At 42.6% G+C, this 16,350-nt stretch overlaps 1 protein-coding gene across 9 annotated transcripts in view; it reads left to right on the top strand.

Annotated features, from left to right (window-relative positions):
- The first annotated feature begins 240 nt into the window (after window positions 1-240).
- rab11fip3 (RAB11 family interacting protein 3 (class II)) overlaps window positions 241-16,350 on the top strand; it is a 28,942-nt gene continuing 12,832 nt past the window's right edge. For 3 of the 9 annotated variants that reach the window (XR_011685201.1, XR_011685200.1, XM_071463696.1), the window contains exons 1-4: window positions 241-3,543; window positions 9,559-9,652; window positions 12,676-12,752; window positions 15,615-15,787. Coding sequence is in view for 5 of the 9 variants with exons in the window: in XM_071463696.1 (XP_071319797.1) it covers window positions 1,891-3,543; window positions 9,559-9,652; window positions 12,676-12,752; window positions 15,615-15,787 (1,997 nt within the window). In the remaining 4 variants the exon portion in view is untranslated. Of the gene's footprint in view, window positions 3,544-9,558; window positions 9,653-12,675; window positions 12,753-14,012; window positions 14,932-15,614; window positions 15,788-16,350 lie in introns of those variants that run through there. The other 6 variants (XR_011685199.1, XR_011685198.1, XM_071463695.1 and 3 more) reach the window with 4 other exon arrangements.

The raw sequence follows: 16,350 nt of genomic DNA, 5'->3' as shown, positions 1-16,350 counted from the left end.
ACATGAAAGCTGTAACCTTTGACAGCTGGTTGTTCGTATAAAATAATTTGATCTAAAGGGGACACAGTCCGAAAATGGCTGAGCCACTGAATTAAATGACAAATATGATGAGGTGCAGTATGCACCTGCAAACCTGATGAAAATCAATACCGTTGCAAGTCAGGTGGGGGCGCCAAAGCATTACAATTGCATCCATGACACAATTTTATTTTTTTCTCAAAATGATAAATCTCCTGTGTCCACATGAGTTGTCCAACAATATCATATTGGCTTATGCTATGTCAGGAGTCATTAGAGCTTAGAGAAACAAAACTTTAATCCAACTTGCTTAAGTGTGTGAGCAACTGAAATCCCTACAAGATGACCCTGAACTTTGACCCCCGCTGTCATTCACTGACATATGTGCGCATGTGAGCGTTTTGTGTGTTGGCCACGACACTTGTGCATAAACACAAGTCATGAGGTGAGAGCTGTAAAGCCAGTGATACTGCGGGGTGTTTTGTACGCTTGCGTGAAACGTCAGCGGTGTGTATGCGGCTGGAGGAGGAGGAGGAGGAGGATGAGGAGGATGGGACACTGCTGATGCTGATGCGAGAGCTTTCTGAGATCAACATCGGTGGACCGACCGCTGCACGATGGAGCTTATTGGTCTGATTTGATGCCCATTTTCGTTTTCCTTATGGGCTCCGACCAGAGCCGCGGACACAGATGTGCTTTTTGAAACCAGAGTAATAGAGGAATTCGGGGGTTTCGTCTCGTCACTTCGTCTGGCCCTGTCTTGTGACTGACACAGGTGGATTGCTGCTGGAAAACGGCACCGAAATGAAGACGTAATGCTGAACTATCACAGGGGCCACGGTTCCCGCAGTTCCCTCTGAAAACGTGGAGTATCAAAGCTGAAACATTTGGTTGAATTTCACCGAGAGGGGAGAAGGGGGTGGACCGTTTGGCGTGTTAGCTGGCTAATAGGCTAATTTCGCTAGCTAGTCAGTTAGCAGCTTCCCCGGCCAATGGCACGAAAGAAGTGGGATGCTCGAAGGAGGAGTTAACGTTGGTTGCTAGCACACATTCATCTGAGGAAAGGCAGTCGGCGATATATTTAGTGAACCGCCTCATAAAGAGGGATTTAACATTCACGTAACAGCCGGAGGTGGATTCATGTTTGGGTAACGCTGGCCTCGTCGTTTCCTCGCCGCGCTGCCAAAATTAGCTTGCGATGGATGAAATCAGATAATCGGCTAAGAAAGCTAATGTTGACAAACACTGGTGACTTAACGCTTTCATTTGTGTCGTTTCAAACGGCCTCGCTGCCAAAGGAGCTGCCGGTGGTGCTTGTCTGTCCGGCTACGAGGCCTTATTTCGGTGATTCGCCGGCTTTCGGGACCAAGTGAAGCATGTTGGCGTCGGGTGTGCTGAAGCTGGAGCATTTGGCAACGACCGGGAGCGGACCTGCCATGACAGAGAGGGACATAGTGAGTGAGAACACGCTTCCATCAGTGCTGTGAGAGATTAACATGACTTCTGAGTTCAGGTAACATCATTACCGAGGTGTGAAAGGCAACCACTGAAGTGGAAATAACAAAAAACTTTCTTGTTAATCTGTTGCCCGCCTGACATTTTTCCTTTAACCAACCTGTCCGCTTGAAATTATCCCTTTTGATTTAGCCCACCTTTATTCAGTTATTTATAAAATCACAATACCTCCCAGCATTTTTTAAATGTCAGAGTTGGACAGTGCTTGTAGGAGTTCCACACGTCTGTTCTCACTGGGAATGTGCGGTGCCATTTAAAAACATGGCATTAAAATTGGAGAACTGCATCTTGACGACAGCAGTGAGATAAGGCGTCACCAGCTTTCACAGGTTTTGCAAAAGGGAGCAGCCAATATAAATGGAACCGACAGTTCTGTCTGGCCCTTTGGGGCACACGCAGTGGGAGTCAGACCAGCCATTTCCTCTTGGATTTCACACACTGGATTCAGACAATGGAGGTGTGCTCTGTCAAAACAAAAGTGGCCAAACAGGTTTGGATTTCAGAGACGGTGACCATGATCAAACGTCCCAACAAAGCGAAGAAGACAAGGTTTTCCAGGACAAGCCGGCAGAGTTGGACAACCTCATAAATATCACTGATTTTTCTTGTGGAGATTTGCAATTTGAGGCCGATCTGTCCACAACCTCCAAAGCCTCTCTCCATAGTACTCGTATAGAGGAGTTGTCTTACACAGAAAAAACTGTGGGACCTGATGAAATCAGTGACTATACTTTATCATGGCTCTTTCCTCCCAACCTCACTGATGTGGTTGGAAAAAACTTTGCCTGTGAGGAACTGAATCTGACACAGGAGGCCCCTCTCGAGGGCTCAAATGGCCTCAGCAGTCAAGCTGAGCTAATAAGCCTCAGTGTACCTGTCTCTCCATCCAATATTTCCACAAGGAATACAGAGGCCAACACAAGGGATCCATTTTTGTTGGTAGATCTCCTCTCAAATGACTCCCCTTGTCTCCCTCCAGAGTCTTCAGGTGAGTTCAACCCACAGGGAGTCAGTGAGGAGCTGGTAGACCTGTCACGGGAGGAGCAGGCAGGCCCCCCTCCCTCACAGAGCAGGGAGACTTTGTCACCTGAAACTGGAGACAAAGGTTTATTCCCTGATCAAGTGACTGATCTGCCTGTAACCAGTAGCACTACCCTGCAAGGTTTGGCTGAGAACGGCTTCTCACAAAACCACATCAGCACGCCACTGGACTGCTTCGAAGGATCCGTGCCTTTGTTGGATTTAGAGGTTCCAGATTGTGACAGCAGTCTGAGCCTGTGCCCAGCCAGTCCTGCCTCTGCTATCTGCACAGGTGCGCTGTTACATTTATCAACGGAGTCAGAGGGGGAACATGCAGGAGCTGCTGTAATTAGAAATCTGACTTCAGAGCAACAAAGTGAGAATGACTCATTTGCTCTGGGTTTGTCAGCTGAACCTTCATCACTGACGGTGCCTCTGGCTGAAGATGCCTTCATCGTGGGTGATTTCACCAGCGACAGTCACTCTGTGGAGAACGTGGCTAAGGATTTGATGGAAGACGAAATTTGCTCTAAAGCCAGAAATCAGGAGAATGAGGCGATGGCTTTGGATCGGTGCTCGACTGCTGATGAGGTCCATGATGAGGAAACGTGGGATTTGAAACCACAGGAAGGTGTGCAGGGTGGAAGTGTTCCTGATCCAGCGACAGAACAGAGGGAAGAGGAGAAGGTGATAGACACTAACCAGCTGGAGGGATCAGATTGTCATGAAGAAGCCCCCTTTGATTTTTCAGTTCAGGACTTGAACACTTCTTCTCCTGAGGCTGGATGGACTAGTGAGCAAACTGTGGAGACAATCTCCCTCTCTAAGATGGTGGTAGATGACTCACTGCCAATGGTTTCAGCTGTGAACACAAGGGAGGAAGATGTCTCCCCACTAAAAGCTGTATTCGATGCTTTAGACCAAGATGGAGATGGCTTTGTTCGGATTGAGGAGTTTATGGAGTTTGCTGCTGCCTATGGGGCTGATCAGGTGAGATCCCTTTGTTTTTCTCCTGACTTCCCTCTCCTAAGCAGGCAGCTACTGGGTAATGCATGCTGAGTGCAGTTCTGTGTAAAACCATATAAACCTCCATATACGTAAATGATTTATTATTGATTTTCTGCTGAACCTCAGAGAGCTTCCTGCAAAGAGGCTGCTTTATTCAGTCAATTGAAATTCATCTGACTGATGTCACTTTGCAGTTTCAGTGGTTCAGGGTCCAAAGCCATTTTGTTATTGGAAGTAAACAGTCTATAGATCAGCCAAGTTTAGTCATTTTGATTAATAGAGCTCTGTGAAAAATCTTAACAATGTCACATTGAGATTAGTGTTGTGATTTGTATAATTTAAATTACATCAAATAAAAGTGTGAATGCTTTTATGAGCTGCGTCAGGTTTATCTTGCCCTGACATATAATGAAGCACAGGTAACATGACCCCGGCAGCGGTGCTGGTGTGTTCCCAACAAAGCAGCTCTCAACATTCAGTGTGATAGATTTGGCTAATACCCCTGCATATTGTTAAAACCATGCCTGGATTAGTTTGTCGTCTACATTTGGGGGGCATTCAAGAGCGAGGATTTGGGTTATCGTCGAGATAAATCTGTCAAGCATATTGGCTGTAATAAATTCTGTCAGGCCTGGAACTCCTCCATATGTCAAATGACAAGCACTCATCTTCCCGTTTGCATATCCTGTGGTTTGGGGATAATCTCTTGTGAAATGGCTGATGTGTCTCATTCCGCCCATGACGCTCACCCATTTGTTGTATCTCACCCTTTGCGCCAGGCCTTTAACTTTGTTTTTGTTAGAAAAGATTTTGGTTACCGGCAGGTCAAGAGACAATGAAGAATTCCTAATAAAGTTTTAAACCTATGAAACTTAAATCTTCTGAGCATGGTAAGTTTAGGTGTCGGCCTTGTCTTCAACCGAAAGTTAAATTTGAAGTATAAACATTTGGCACAGATCTAACACTCTCCTGACCTGAGTTTCTTTTCCTGTCAGATGTGCTCGTTTCTGTCCCCCCTTCAACTGTTTACAAGAATCAGACTGAGCTTCATCAAGTGATCACACCAGTGGCAGTGCCCCAGTGAGCATGTATTAGATACCTTTTCCAACTCATTAGGGCTCTTTTTGTTTAAGAAGCCATAATATTAATCTTGTCACTTACAACATTTGTAATCCATTTGAAAATTGTAGCTTTTGCATTTTGATATTAGGTAGATTCAAAATTTTAACCAGCTCATTTTAAACTATTTTTGATGAACTTTGAACATGGCCTTTGGGTGAGCATGGGTGCTCCACACACACACAGAGCGCGGTGCTGGCTCACTAATGCTTTTTAATCCCTTCTCTCCCAGTTCAAAGCGCCTCTATTGCCCCTGATCTGTCCCGTGTCTAGCCGTAGATATCTGTGGCTCCCCAGGCAGGGAATTGTGAAGGATTAAGAGTAAAATGTATTTTCCTGAGTCAGAGGGACCTCATGGTTTGGGCGCTGTCCACCAACTGCCCATGACCCTGTTTTGAGGGACAAAGCGGGGCTTTTGTCATGTTGGTCTAATGTAAATCAGTTCCACCTGTTGTGTGACCAGGCAGCACTAAAGGTGACACATTTACATGACACTGAGAGCTGATTTTATTTCATAGGTGTGGTCTGTTTTACTGTTATTCCTTAATGTTTGGTTTCTGGTGGACTTCTCCTCCCAAAGCATCGAGATTCCAGCTGTTTCCTTCGGATCTCAGCTTGTTAAAGGTTTCCTTGGACTGCTAACCAGATTCCTCAGATTGATTACTTTTGCATCTTTCTTTGTGTTTAGCTATCTGGTATCTGGCGCTAGTATGTGCCCTTCCAGGAAACTCCTCTCAGATTTCTCTCCTTCCATGATCAGAGACAGACAGAGGCTTTGGCATGTTGTGCCTTTCTCATTTATATTAAGTAAGCAGGCAGCAGACAGACTTATCTTCAGAATTTTTGGAATGTTATATAATGCCTGTAACCTTAAAGTGGATTTGGCATCCATTAGCTGAATCCTGATCTAACAAGGCCTACACACACACACACACACACACACACACACATTATGATTGTTTCTTTGCTGAGGTAGAAAATTTTTCTCTCTTCTCATATCAGTCTGGAATACATGTGCTGATGTGCTTTTCATATTTGAATAAGCTTTACCCTGACATGTCCTTGTGTTTCAGTCATCTGGAGATAAAAGTGGTTTGAATAGGCCCCATGCCTGAGCGGCTCTGATTAGTGAAATTTTACTGTGGACCGTGGTGGAAGCACAAGTATTTTAGCAGTGTGGTTGAGAAAATAGGTTATACTGATTCAAAAACGCATTCATAAATAACACATTGCCAGTAGGGATGTAAGCCAAGAGGAGGTGGAGTTTAGGGCTAAGCTCACAATGTCATATGGAGGTTTATTAGCTGGAATTATTTCTGGGTGCAGTAAACGATATTTGATGTAGTTATGAATTTTTATTGTGTGATCTGTGTATTCTCTCTGCCAAGGCTGTCAGTAACCTTCGTGTTTGTATTTATATCATCACAGTTTGGTTGAAGACTAGGAGCAGGCCTTGCATGTGTACTGTACCTGTTTGCAAATGTCCCAGCAACCTGTTATAGGGACAACAGGAACAGGTATTTGCATGCATGTTCAGCCGGTGCTTGTATGCCAAGCATGCAAATGTTTGCTTCAGAATTATTCCAGGATATGATAGTGACTACGTGCATACACACACACAGACACACACACAGTGCAGTTTAAATATGAGCATCAAATAATGTAGAATCTTAAAGCAGAGCTCTGCTGAAGAAACAACACATGCTGACTGATTGGCGTTAAATCACATGTTCCCCTCTGAAGTTCCAGCACTTGCTCTTTCATTATATCAATTCCGAAGTGCCGACTCCACCGCTTTTCTGGGTGAAACATATTTGTAATAATTATGAAACGGATTTACTAACTGAAGGTTGATTTGTAGCCTGTATTCTAGATGTCAAATCATTGTCAAACCATCTAATTTAATGTAGGTTAGTGATATTTCTTAACTGTGTTAGGAACACTATCCACAGTTACCACTGACCTGCTGTTGTCGCTGCAGGTACTAGTCTGTAAGATGTTTTGACGAATAACAGGGAAAAAAAGTGAAATGTCCTGCAGGCACACACCATAACGGTGAATTTAGTCACTGAAAAGCTCTTTCCAACCACTTTTGGTTTTGACCGTGAGTCACAAAAGCCATACTGAACTGCATTGTGGCCGGGTCTCCCTTTAGTCAGTCATCACTCCCAACCCTGCTTTAGCCAGCCTCTCGCCCCTCACCCGCTGCTTTTATGCACTGCCCCTCTAATCCGCAATGGAATGTCCCATGCCCCGAAACGTCCCCTCTCTTGAGTTCACTTTAGTGTCCGTGTGTTTTAATGTTTTATATCCAAAGATCATTCTGCTTTTTTTTCCCCCTGTCCTCGTTTGCCAACCCACCAGGCTTATGATCATGATTATCAGACTTTTGTTTCAGAACTATTGTGAAATCCCCTCCAGGCAAGACTCTCACCAAAGGGTATTCTTCTCCACGGGGTTATGCACAACAGTGGTCTGTGTGGAGGCGGTCAGGCGTGCCCCGGCACTGATTAGACACAAATAGAGGAAACAGAAAAACCACAGTGCCTTCACTGCTCTCGCGTCAGTGGAACTGACAGAGTTGCATTTGAATTTAGTTTTTATCTCGCTGTCTCAAAGTGCTTCTTAGATGTGACCATGCGCGTTATTACATAATACAGCATTAATGATAATACTGTAACTCAAATTTTAAAAAGCATAGGCTAACATTTTAAATTATGTATTAAATGACCAGAAAATGAAAGGGTCAAAAAACAAAACAAAAACAACAACAAAGAGACAAATGATACAAATAGGTATTTAAAGAAATAGGTGTTGAGTGATTTGTCAAAATGGGGACAGTTTGCCGCTTGAGCAGCTGTGGAGAGGCTTTCCCCGGGTCTTGGGCCCAAACAACGACTGAACTGAAATCAAAGTCACCTTTAGTTTTTAGGTTAGACCTAGGAATAGCCAACAGGCCCTGCTCACAAGACCTGAGGGGCCTGGCACTGCTGTACAGACTGAACAACTCAGATTTAGGCCATGGATAGTTTCCGCAGCATAGTAGATTTACACTATCTCAGTGGCTTTGGCTGTCAGAGTCTTTATAGGTGGTTAATTGTACAGTTTTTTTTACTGCTGAAGTGTTAACTAGTACTAATTCACTGCTTATTATAACTGTAAAGTGAGGACATCATCTGGACCACAGACGCTCAGTCAGTTCCCCCCTCACACCTCAGTTTTCTCACCTCACTCAGCAGAGGTGTTTGTGAATAGCTGCATGGAACAAAATCATTTCCTGTGAATTGCGATGCTCCATAGTGAAACAGAAAACTTAAGACCTTAAACGCCACAAACACATACACAGATTTCTCCTAACAAGACCCTGCCTCTTCACCGGCCCCTCTTCAGCCTAGAGAGCAAATCTGCTGTATGGGAGAGTTTTACCATAGCAGAGATGGGAGTGGGATGTACCTTGATTCCACATGCTAAACTTAACACTGCGGCGCTAACCACCAGTCAGTGACATCAGGCACTCCCCTCCTCGCAACTAAATACAGCTGGGCTTAATTCACAGAGCCCAGATCATAAGCCACAGGGCTTGTCAGAGTCAGTTTATTAGGAGTTTCAGCCCTCTCAGCCTCCTGAGTCGGAGCTCAGCGTTGCTAAGAAGATCAACTTGTTTTTATGTGTAACCGATATAAAAAGTGTGGAAGAGAGAGGCCGCACACAGTCGAAAGTCTTGGTAAAATGACCATGTTCACATTGTGTGCTCTCTTTCTCAAGGAATAAGTGAGCCGAAACCACAGAAACCACACCCGACATACTCCCACGCTCCGTCCAAGCTAATTTTGTCAGTGATACACGCCTGAAATTATGCTGTAATAATGGGGTTCGTGTAATTTTGTGATGGACGACATTTGACCTAGTCTATTATTTGTATAAAACAGATTATGATTGCTTGGCGCCACCAATAATTCTGCAGACATAGACATATATCTAGTCCCAGGGTTAGCTCTTAGGAGCGAGCTAACAAGATAATAAGCATTAACCAGTCCAGTGTTCGAAGGAATTCGTACAGGTGGAGGCTCTCGCAGTACAGATCAGATGAGATTTAATTTCACATACACTTAAAGTCAGTTTTCAATCTAAAGGAATTGTTGAACCAAGGTGCACTGTTGTGTGTTTTTTTTAATCCTCTGAGGTCTTGTGGTTACTGAAGCACACTTTCTCTTGTTGCCTTGTTCTCTTGTAACTGACTGTATGAACATACAGTATGTAGGTGCTGTTATGTAACCCATTTAACAGTTGAGTGCAGCAGTGTGTGCAGAAAAGGCTATATTGCTTCACATTATGAATGTACATGAATTTTAATAAGTATAGAGTAAAACATTTTTCTGGTATTCAGGAAACAAAACCTCCCAGTAACATATTTCTTTCTTGTTTTCCATGTTGTTTTCTTATGATGTACAGAGAGTACAAAGTTCAGTACAAAACTCACCATTGCCCTGATTCCAGTAAAGTCAGAAACACTTGACATCTGCAAAAGCTGCTTTCCTTCTGGAGGTCACAAGTGTTTTATTGGTGGCTTTTTGCTCCTGTAATCAAAAGTTGATGTAGTTCTGCAGCTGAGCTGTCACATGAATGAATTGAACTTAGGAATTAGTTCGCAGTAGTTTTATGTAGCTTAAGTTCAGATAAAGCACGGCTTTGTTCTTCTGCCTGTGTTACGCTTCCCCACTGAAGTCATTAATCAAACATTGCAGCTAAGTCATTTGCACCCTTACATCATGTATTACATCATCGAGGAAACCCAAATGATAGGGTTATGCTAGATGGATTTTTTTCTATTGCCAAGATGAAATTAGATTTGAATGTTGTGTTACTTTTATCTTTCAGGTGAAGGATCTGACCAAGTTTTTGGATCCCAGTGGCTTGGGAGTGATCAGCTTTGAAGACTTCCACCGTGGAATCTCTGCAATTAGCAATGGAGGTGAGTCCTCAGATTTGCTTATTTAAAACCGTGTGCATGTCCACACTTGTTGAAATTCCATATTTTTCTAGACCTGGTATGTTACGTTAAGTAAGTAAACCACCTTTATTGTTTTTCCCTTTAAACTCTTTACCAAGGCTACATCCACAGAACTACGTTTTAGTTTTAAAACGCATCTCTTTTACTACGTTTCGTTTTTCGAGCGCCTAAAACGTAGACTTATGGAAATGCTGCTGGCCCTGTTTTAGTTTGAAAACTCAGGCGGTTGCATTGTAGTCTGGACTGGCAAAAACTGAGACATAATATGTCTTGCTTGTAAAAACGATTGTCTTTCCTATTTCTTCTTCTTTTACATTGGCTAACCTGCCGTTAACCTATTTTCTGCTGTAAAGAGTGCCTCAGCAGCAGATTGTTGCACCTACATTTAGTCTCCAGCATCTGGCTCCATCGCTCTGCATTCCCCACGGTGCCAAATATTGTTATCAACACAGTATGTTCACATCCATCGTTCGGATGAGGTGAGGGATTTTGAAAGGAAAGGCAGAAGACTGACCCAAATTCTTTGTAACTGGACTGAAAATGCTGTTCTTCTTTCTTTAACCATTTTGGTGCCCTCTTGTTCCACTTTATTATAAAGGAGGACTCATATACTGTATGTCCCGCGCAGTTCTATCAGCAGGTTTCTCAGACCTAACCTCAGCTGTCAATCTGATCCAAATCTTGAATTGACTTTAAGTTTGAACTATTTTTCGTCACAATAGTTGGCGACAGGTGCACAGTGGATCGGCAGCTTACGGCACACGCTGGCTGTGTTGACATACTGTACAGGTTGTGGTACAGCAGTAGTGCGCTGTTTGCCTTGATCCACCCAGCGTATTGATTCGTGGAACTCTTTCCCAAGGCTTTCTGGGATGCACAGCTCTGGTTACTCAGACCATTAATAAGTCATGCACTGGAAAGCATGAGATGCACAGACACATGGGCTGATTGGAGAGGTTTCAGAGCAGGAGTGGCAGAGAGATGGGGTTTGGACAGAGTCCTATTCACCTAAATTATTTACTCTCCTCTCTCTCTGCCCTGTCCTCTCTGTTTTCTCCCTTCTTTCTCTCCTTCTGGTCACTAGTTGCACTAGTTGTCAGACTGATAAAACACAGAAGTACGACAAATGTAATGGTATATATAGGCAAGTCTGTCAAAGAAGCTGTGCTTTTATATTTATATATATATATATATATATATATATATATATATATACACTGCCAAAATAATGCAAAAACCTTTAGTTTGATGGCTATTTCACAGCATAGACATCTGAAATAATTGGCTTCACAGACTAAATGAATATCTTCACTGCGCTCCACCTTCATTTTGGTCATTTTGGCAGCACATCTTTGTGGAAAGGGTACCTTTTAATAAAGACAGGCCTGCCAGCCATGGAAATTCCTGGTCCCCTGTAGTGGCTCTGGCATGTCTGGAACAAAAAAAGTTGGTCTAGATATTTTGATATTTTGAGATTATGCCAGGAGACTGCCTTTGTGTCGCTGAAACAGAAGCAAGCTTCTCCTGCACAGCCCCATTCAGAACGCACTCATTTCACTCAAATGGCCTGTAATGTGTACAAGTCTCGAGGAGCAACGGGTTGAATAAGACCAAAGGGAACAAAAACCCTTGGGTCTACTGGCAGCGTTCGAGAACACTGTTTGCGTTCTGTTCTCTCAGTGGGGTACTATTCACAGCTCTGTTTACTAGATACAGGAGCCGTAGTGGCTGATGGGACTCCATCTTGTTGGTCCGTCTCAGGTTACACTACTTTTCTGCAGGTCCTTTCAACAAAGGCCTGTATTGACACATTTAAATTGGATATGGGTTGCTTCTTGTTCTTTTTTTATTGTTTTAGTTTGCCCATATCATTCTAACATTACATGCTATAGCCCTTGAAAAGCGGAGTGTAAAAGTTACATAATGTTTGCTGTCACATCAGGCTTAGCTTGCTGACTGTAAATAAGCCAGAGCACGGCAGCTAGGACACAGAGTCTTGAATGTGCTGATTATGAGTAAACACATTAGTTCTGATAATATCAGTTTGTCAAACATGGATATTTACAGTCAGCATGTTAATGGAGTTACATTTATTTGTTTGCAAATGGAAAAAAAATTAAGCAGATTACTTTAATGTTTAATACAATGAAATTCTTAAAAAGCTTTTCTTCCCTGCATCAGGTGAAATTTGAATTTTGAATTAATTAATTGAAATTTCGATAATTATTGATGATATTGATATTATTAATGATAATAATTGATTTCTTTATTTCTAAATCAGAAAAGTAAATTACATAAAAACATGATAATGATAATGATAATTTGATTATTTAATTAGCTCATACTTGCATCAGGCATATGGGGTAATTCTGAGGTCATTTTCACAGGCCGAGCAGGCACTGTAGTATCAGTTGGATGAAGATCTTTGAGTTTGGCATACATGTAAATGAACATTAACATATACATATATACAGTTCAACATGAGTATATATTCTGGATAGCTCTCTCATGATCATTTATTGTATTCCAGAGGAAAATGCTCACAGCCTCCTGAAACTTTAATTGCATAATTTGTAAATGTTGACAACACAAATGCATATTTGATTATGAAAAATACATATGCATTTTCAAGCATGCATTTTTAATTATTATCTTTTTATTATCAGTTAAATGATGCATAAGTGTAAAACTAATCTCTGTAAGAATTTGCCTCCACACTTGAACAAGATAATTCCATAAGACTGTCATGATACTGTATATTTTACTGTATAAAGCATTTACTTTAGTTTCCCCATTGACTTCTATTGTTTCATGTACCTACTGTCACCTCCCTGTCCTCTTTCTGCATATGGCTGTTTTGTTTGTTCGTGGACATTGGTACTATACACACGCCAGTCTTGTGTTTGTTGAGCCTCCTCTTCTGTTTGACTTTATGTGTTTATTCTGCACACATTAAACCGGTCTTCTTCTTCTCATATCTGCAGGACCAGAGCCACAACTCTACGGTGTAAACTACAGTCCAGGGGATGGAGCTGTGGGCTGTTCAGAGGAATACGACGAGGTGAGGCCTCTCTCTGAATGTGTTTGTGGCCCAGTTGTTGTGCCTTCAGCTCCCACTGGTGCACCCAACAGGACAGTGTGAAGGTCACAGGCTGACCTCTCCGTGCACTCTCACTCGTCCCACTGTAATTCACTGAGTGGCTTGCGGAGCTATCATTACCACTCTGTGAACGTTCCACACACTGAACACCCTGGTTTGGCTGACACTATAGCAGCTGGCAGGCCAGGCTTTTGAGTATTCTTTGACAAATATTGGATTAGCTGGAATGTGCTAGAGTTTTTACATGTGTGTAGCCGTGTGTTTTTACAGTTGTGGTGAGCATATGTGGAATTCCTGGCTCCTCTTGTGCACGCAACTTGTATATTTAACCATCATTGTTGCTGGCCTCCGCAAAATTGAAATGTTTCTGCTATTGTGTGCACTTCCAGCACTGTAGGCCTGGGGCTGTTGTTTTAGTGCTGTATATTGCACAGTGTTAGCACCCTCTCTTGGTATAGTTTAGAAGTGCAGGCCCGTGTACTTGAAGTCAAGAGTGCAAATGAATTCCCTCCACTTCAGTCCATTTTACTGGACGCATAAGTTGATGATTTATGCAGCACACGAAGGCAGACCTTGTTACAACAGACTATTCATATATTATAATTAATGGAGCACTGTCAAGCTGAGGGAGAAGTTTAGATAATTGGAGTTACTGTAGATGTTAAATGGTCTGTATATTAAATTGCATGTGTCCAAATGAGTTAATCAAGAAATAGATCCTCCTCCTTCCTCTTTTGTGTTTTCTAATGGCGCCTAAATGACGTGTGACACAGCTCAAAGACCTGATGTTAGCAGTTGAGTTGCTTTAAATCTAATCTAATCTAAAATGTTAAGGTTCAAATACCAGTGTGTGTCTATCCAGGGTCATTTTTCCTTCAGTTGAGGTCTAATTTATATTATCTTTGGTCACATATGACCATTTGCAAAACTGCTAAACTGTTAGTTTTGTTTGGGTTTCTGTACAAGAGGTTTGTCTTGCAGTTTGCTTCTTTTTTTTTATACGTTTTTTTTTTTACTTAAATATTATGTGTAGTTTTGTGTTCTGTCTTGTGCAGTAAAGCTGAAAATAGATTAATAAAACAAATGGAAAATGGCCACAAACAAAAGTAGATGTGTTCCACGCAGGAAAAATAGATGTCAGTTTGAACCAACAGGGTGATACACAAAGTTATTTATATATATATGTAATATTTTCTACACTAAATATTCTAGTTGCTTTAGCTGCTGTTTACTGGAACCCGTAAGCCAAGTTTAGAGGAAGTTTGTGCATGTTTGAAGTAGTCGCCACACCTGTGTCCATTGCCTTGTTTTTCCCTTGGGTTTCTGGCAGAAAAGGGTTCCACTCTCAATGGCTGCGCTGTTCTAGCCCTGTTTGCTTTCAAAACAGGCAAGGTAAGGCTGTTGAGCTGAGGCCGGGCATAAGAGGAGAGCAATGCCCCATCCACCCCATTTTTCCCTTACGAAATATTTTCTTCCGTTGCTGGGTTCCACATTTCCATCTCTCATTTTCATTCATAAATAGAAACATAACAGCAGTATTAGTGGCCTTTCCAGTTGTTATGACTAATGTTTGTTGTTCACTGTTCTGCCAACACTTTAGTATGGGCTCACATTGCCGCTCAGAGTTTTACAGCTTAACAGCATGTTAGTTTAGTTACATCGTTATGGCAGGTTGTTGTGATGTACAGTATGACCCTCATTCGCTGTGCAGCCTGAGACATGTAGAACATGGCTTAATGATTTATACTGTCACACTGGGCTGGGAAGTGAAGTTCCCGGGAGCCAGGAAAGATTAAACAGTTATTCAGCTGATCGTGTGCTGTTTTAACTCTGGGCTAAAAGCTGTTAGTAGTTGATTGAGCACTACAGCTGACTTCTGTTGCTCTTTGGACTTTGTCTCTGTCTCCACCCCTCTGACCACCCAGCGGAGCTGAACGAGGTGTTACAGTATTTTCCATTTTGCCAACATACTCTCCCTCACTCTCTCTCAGAGTGACAGTGAGGAAGCTTTAGTAGGAGTTATTAGGAGGCTGTCATGGCAGGCCAGCTTTCCTGTCAGTGAGACCGGACAGAGAGAATGGTTCTGGGCATGGTGGATAGCCCTCTGGGCCCTGCGTCTCCTGATGTTTCCTTTATAATGGTACGTTATGTTTCCAACATGACTCACCTGTCTTTTCTCCATTACTGCTTTATGGTTCTGATATTTGATAATGTGTCTCTAGTTGCTGATAGCATCAGATGTTCTTTTTTGGCATGTGTCAGTTTTGTGTTTAGCATTTGGTATTTAGTGCTGGGAAAGCCTTAAGCTTGCTCATTTTATTTGAACTTGTTGCTTAGAGGTATTGATGCAGCAGGTTTTGCTTGGAACAGCCATCTGAATCACAGCAGACTCTGGCTCTGAAGTCTGTTTATGCTCTATGCTTTGTTTGCTTATTGGTGTAATTGGCATCACGACCAACTGGCCAGACCAGAAGATTCAAATCAGACCATCTTGGAAATGGCTGCTGTTTTTTGCACTTTTTAATTAACCTATAGGTTTGTTCTCAGGTCTTTCTTAACTCACAAATGCAAAACAATCCTGATTTTTAAATCCACCTGATGACATTTAGGGGAAGTTTCCTGTAGAAATGATTTTAGAATTATTATTTAAATCAGAAAATGCAGTGTATACAGCATCTACATCATTGTATATATTAAGCTCCATTCACATTCATGCCCTGTTTTTACCTTGGTGAATTATTCATATCAGTGTGGATTTATACTGCTTGATTTACTGCTTAATGGGTACTCTGTAATCACCAACTTCTGTTTCTTTTACTGCAGCAAAATGAGGTGACTGACAGCGCATACCTGGGCTCCGAGAGCACATACAGTGAGTGTGAGACCTTCACTGATGAGGACACAGGGGCCCTGGTACCCCCTGAGATGCATGAGGATGTGGAGACAGACAGCGGCATCGAGGCCACGCTCCACGACGCAGAAGATGGTGGAAATAGGTCAGTATGTATGAATGTCCCAAACAGCCATATGCACAATGTTAATTTTGGCCAATATGCTCCTATTTCCTGGACATGTGTGCCCTCTGCAGTGCGTTTGGTGATGAGAAGGCTGGCTGTGGCCCTGAATGACTTCTGTCATGCCTCATCAATCGTAATCCACTTGTCATGAGAATCAGATCAACGTCACAATGCTGTTCGAAATCGCCGCTGGATACAGAATTTACCGTAAATGTGTGTCAAATCTCCAGCTGAGGGTTAGTCCTGGAGCCGCCCTGCGCTGACCTTTCACACACAGCACGTGGTTTACAAGTCGTGTGTGCCCAGTGCTGGATCACTCAGGTTCTATTTGGGTCACCAGACAGGCAGATTAAACGGAAGCAATAGGCAGCCACAACTTTATTGACCCAGTGTCTTGAATTCCCCTTTATACACCAGTGTGTCAGTCACACATACAGTATGTTACTATTACTCTTTCTTTGGTCTCCTCAGTTTTTCCTTAATTGAACCCTTTTCTGTCCTTTAAACGCAGATGCTCTTGTACTAATACACCGTGCACTGTC

Source organism: Trachinotus anak, unplaced genomic scaffold, assembly GCF_046630095.1.
Source record: "Trachinotus anak isolate AG129_WGS33_773 ecotype Australia unplaced genomic scaffold, CSIRO_AGI_Tana_v1 ptg000025l, whole genome shotgun sequence".
Taxonomy (NCBI): Eukaryota; Metazoa; Chordata; class Actinopteri; order Carangiformes; family Carangidae; genus Trachinotus; species Trachinotus anak.
This window is presented reverse-complemented; position numbering and strand designations above follow the sequence as displayed.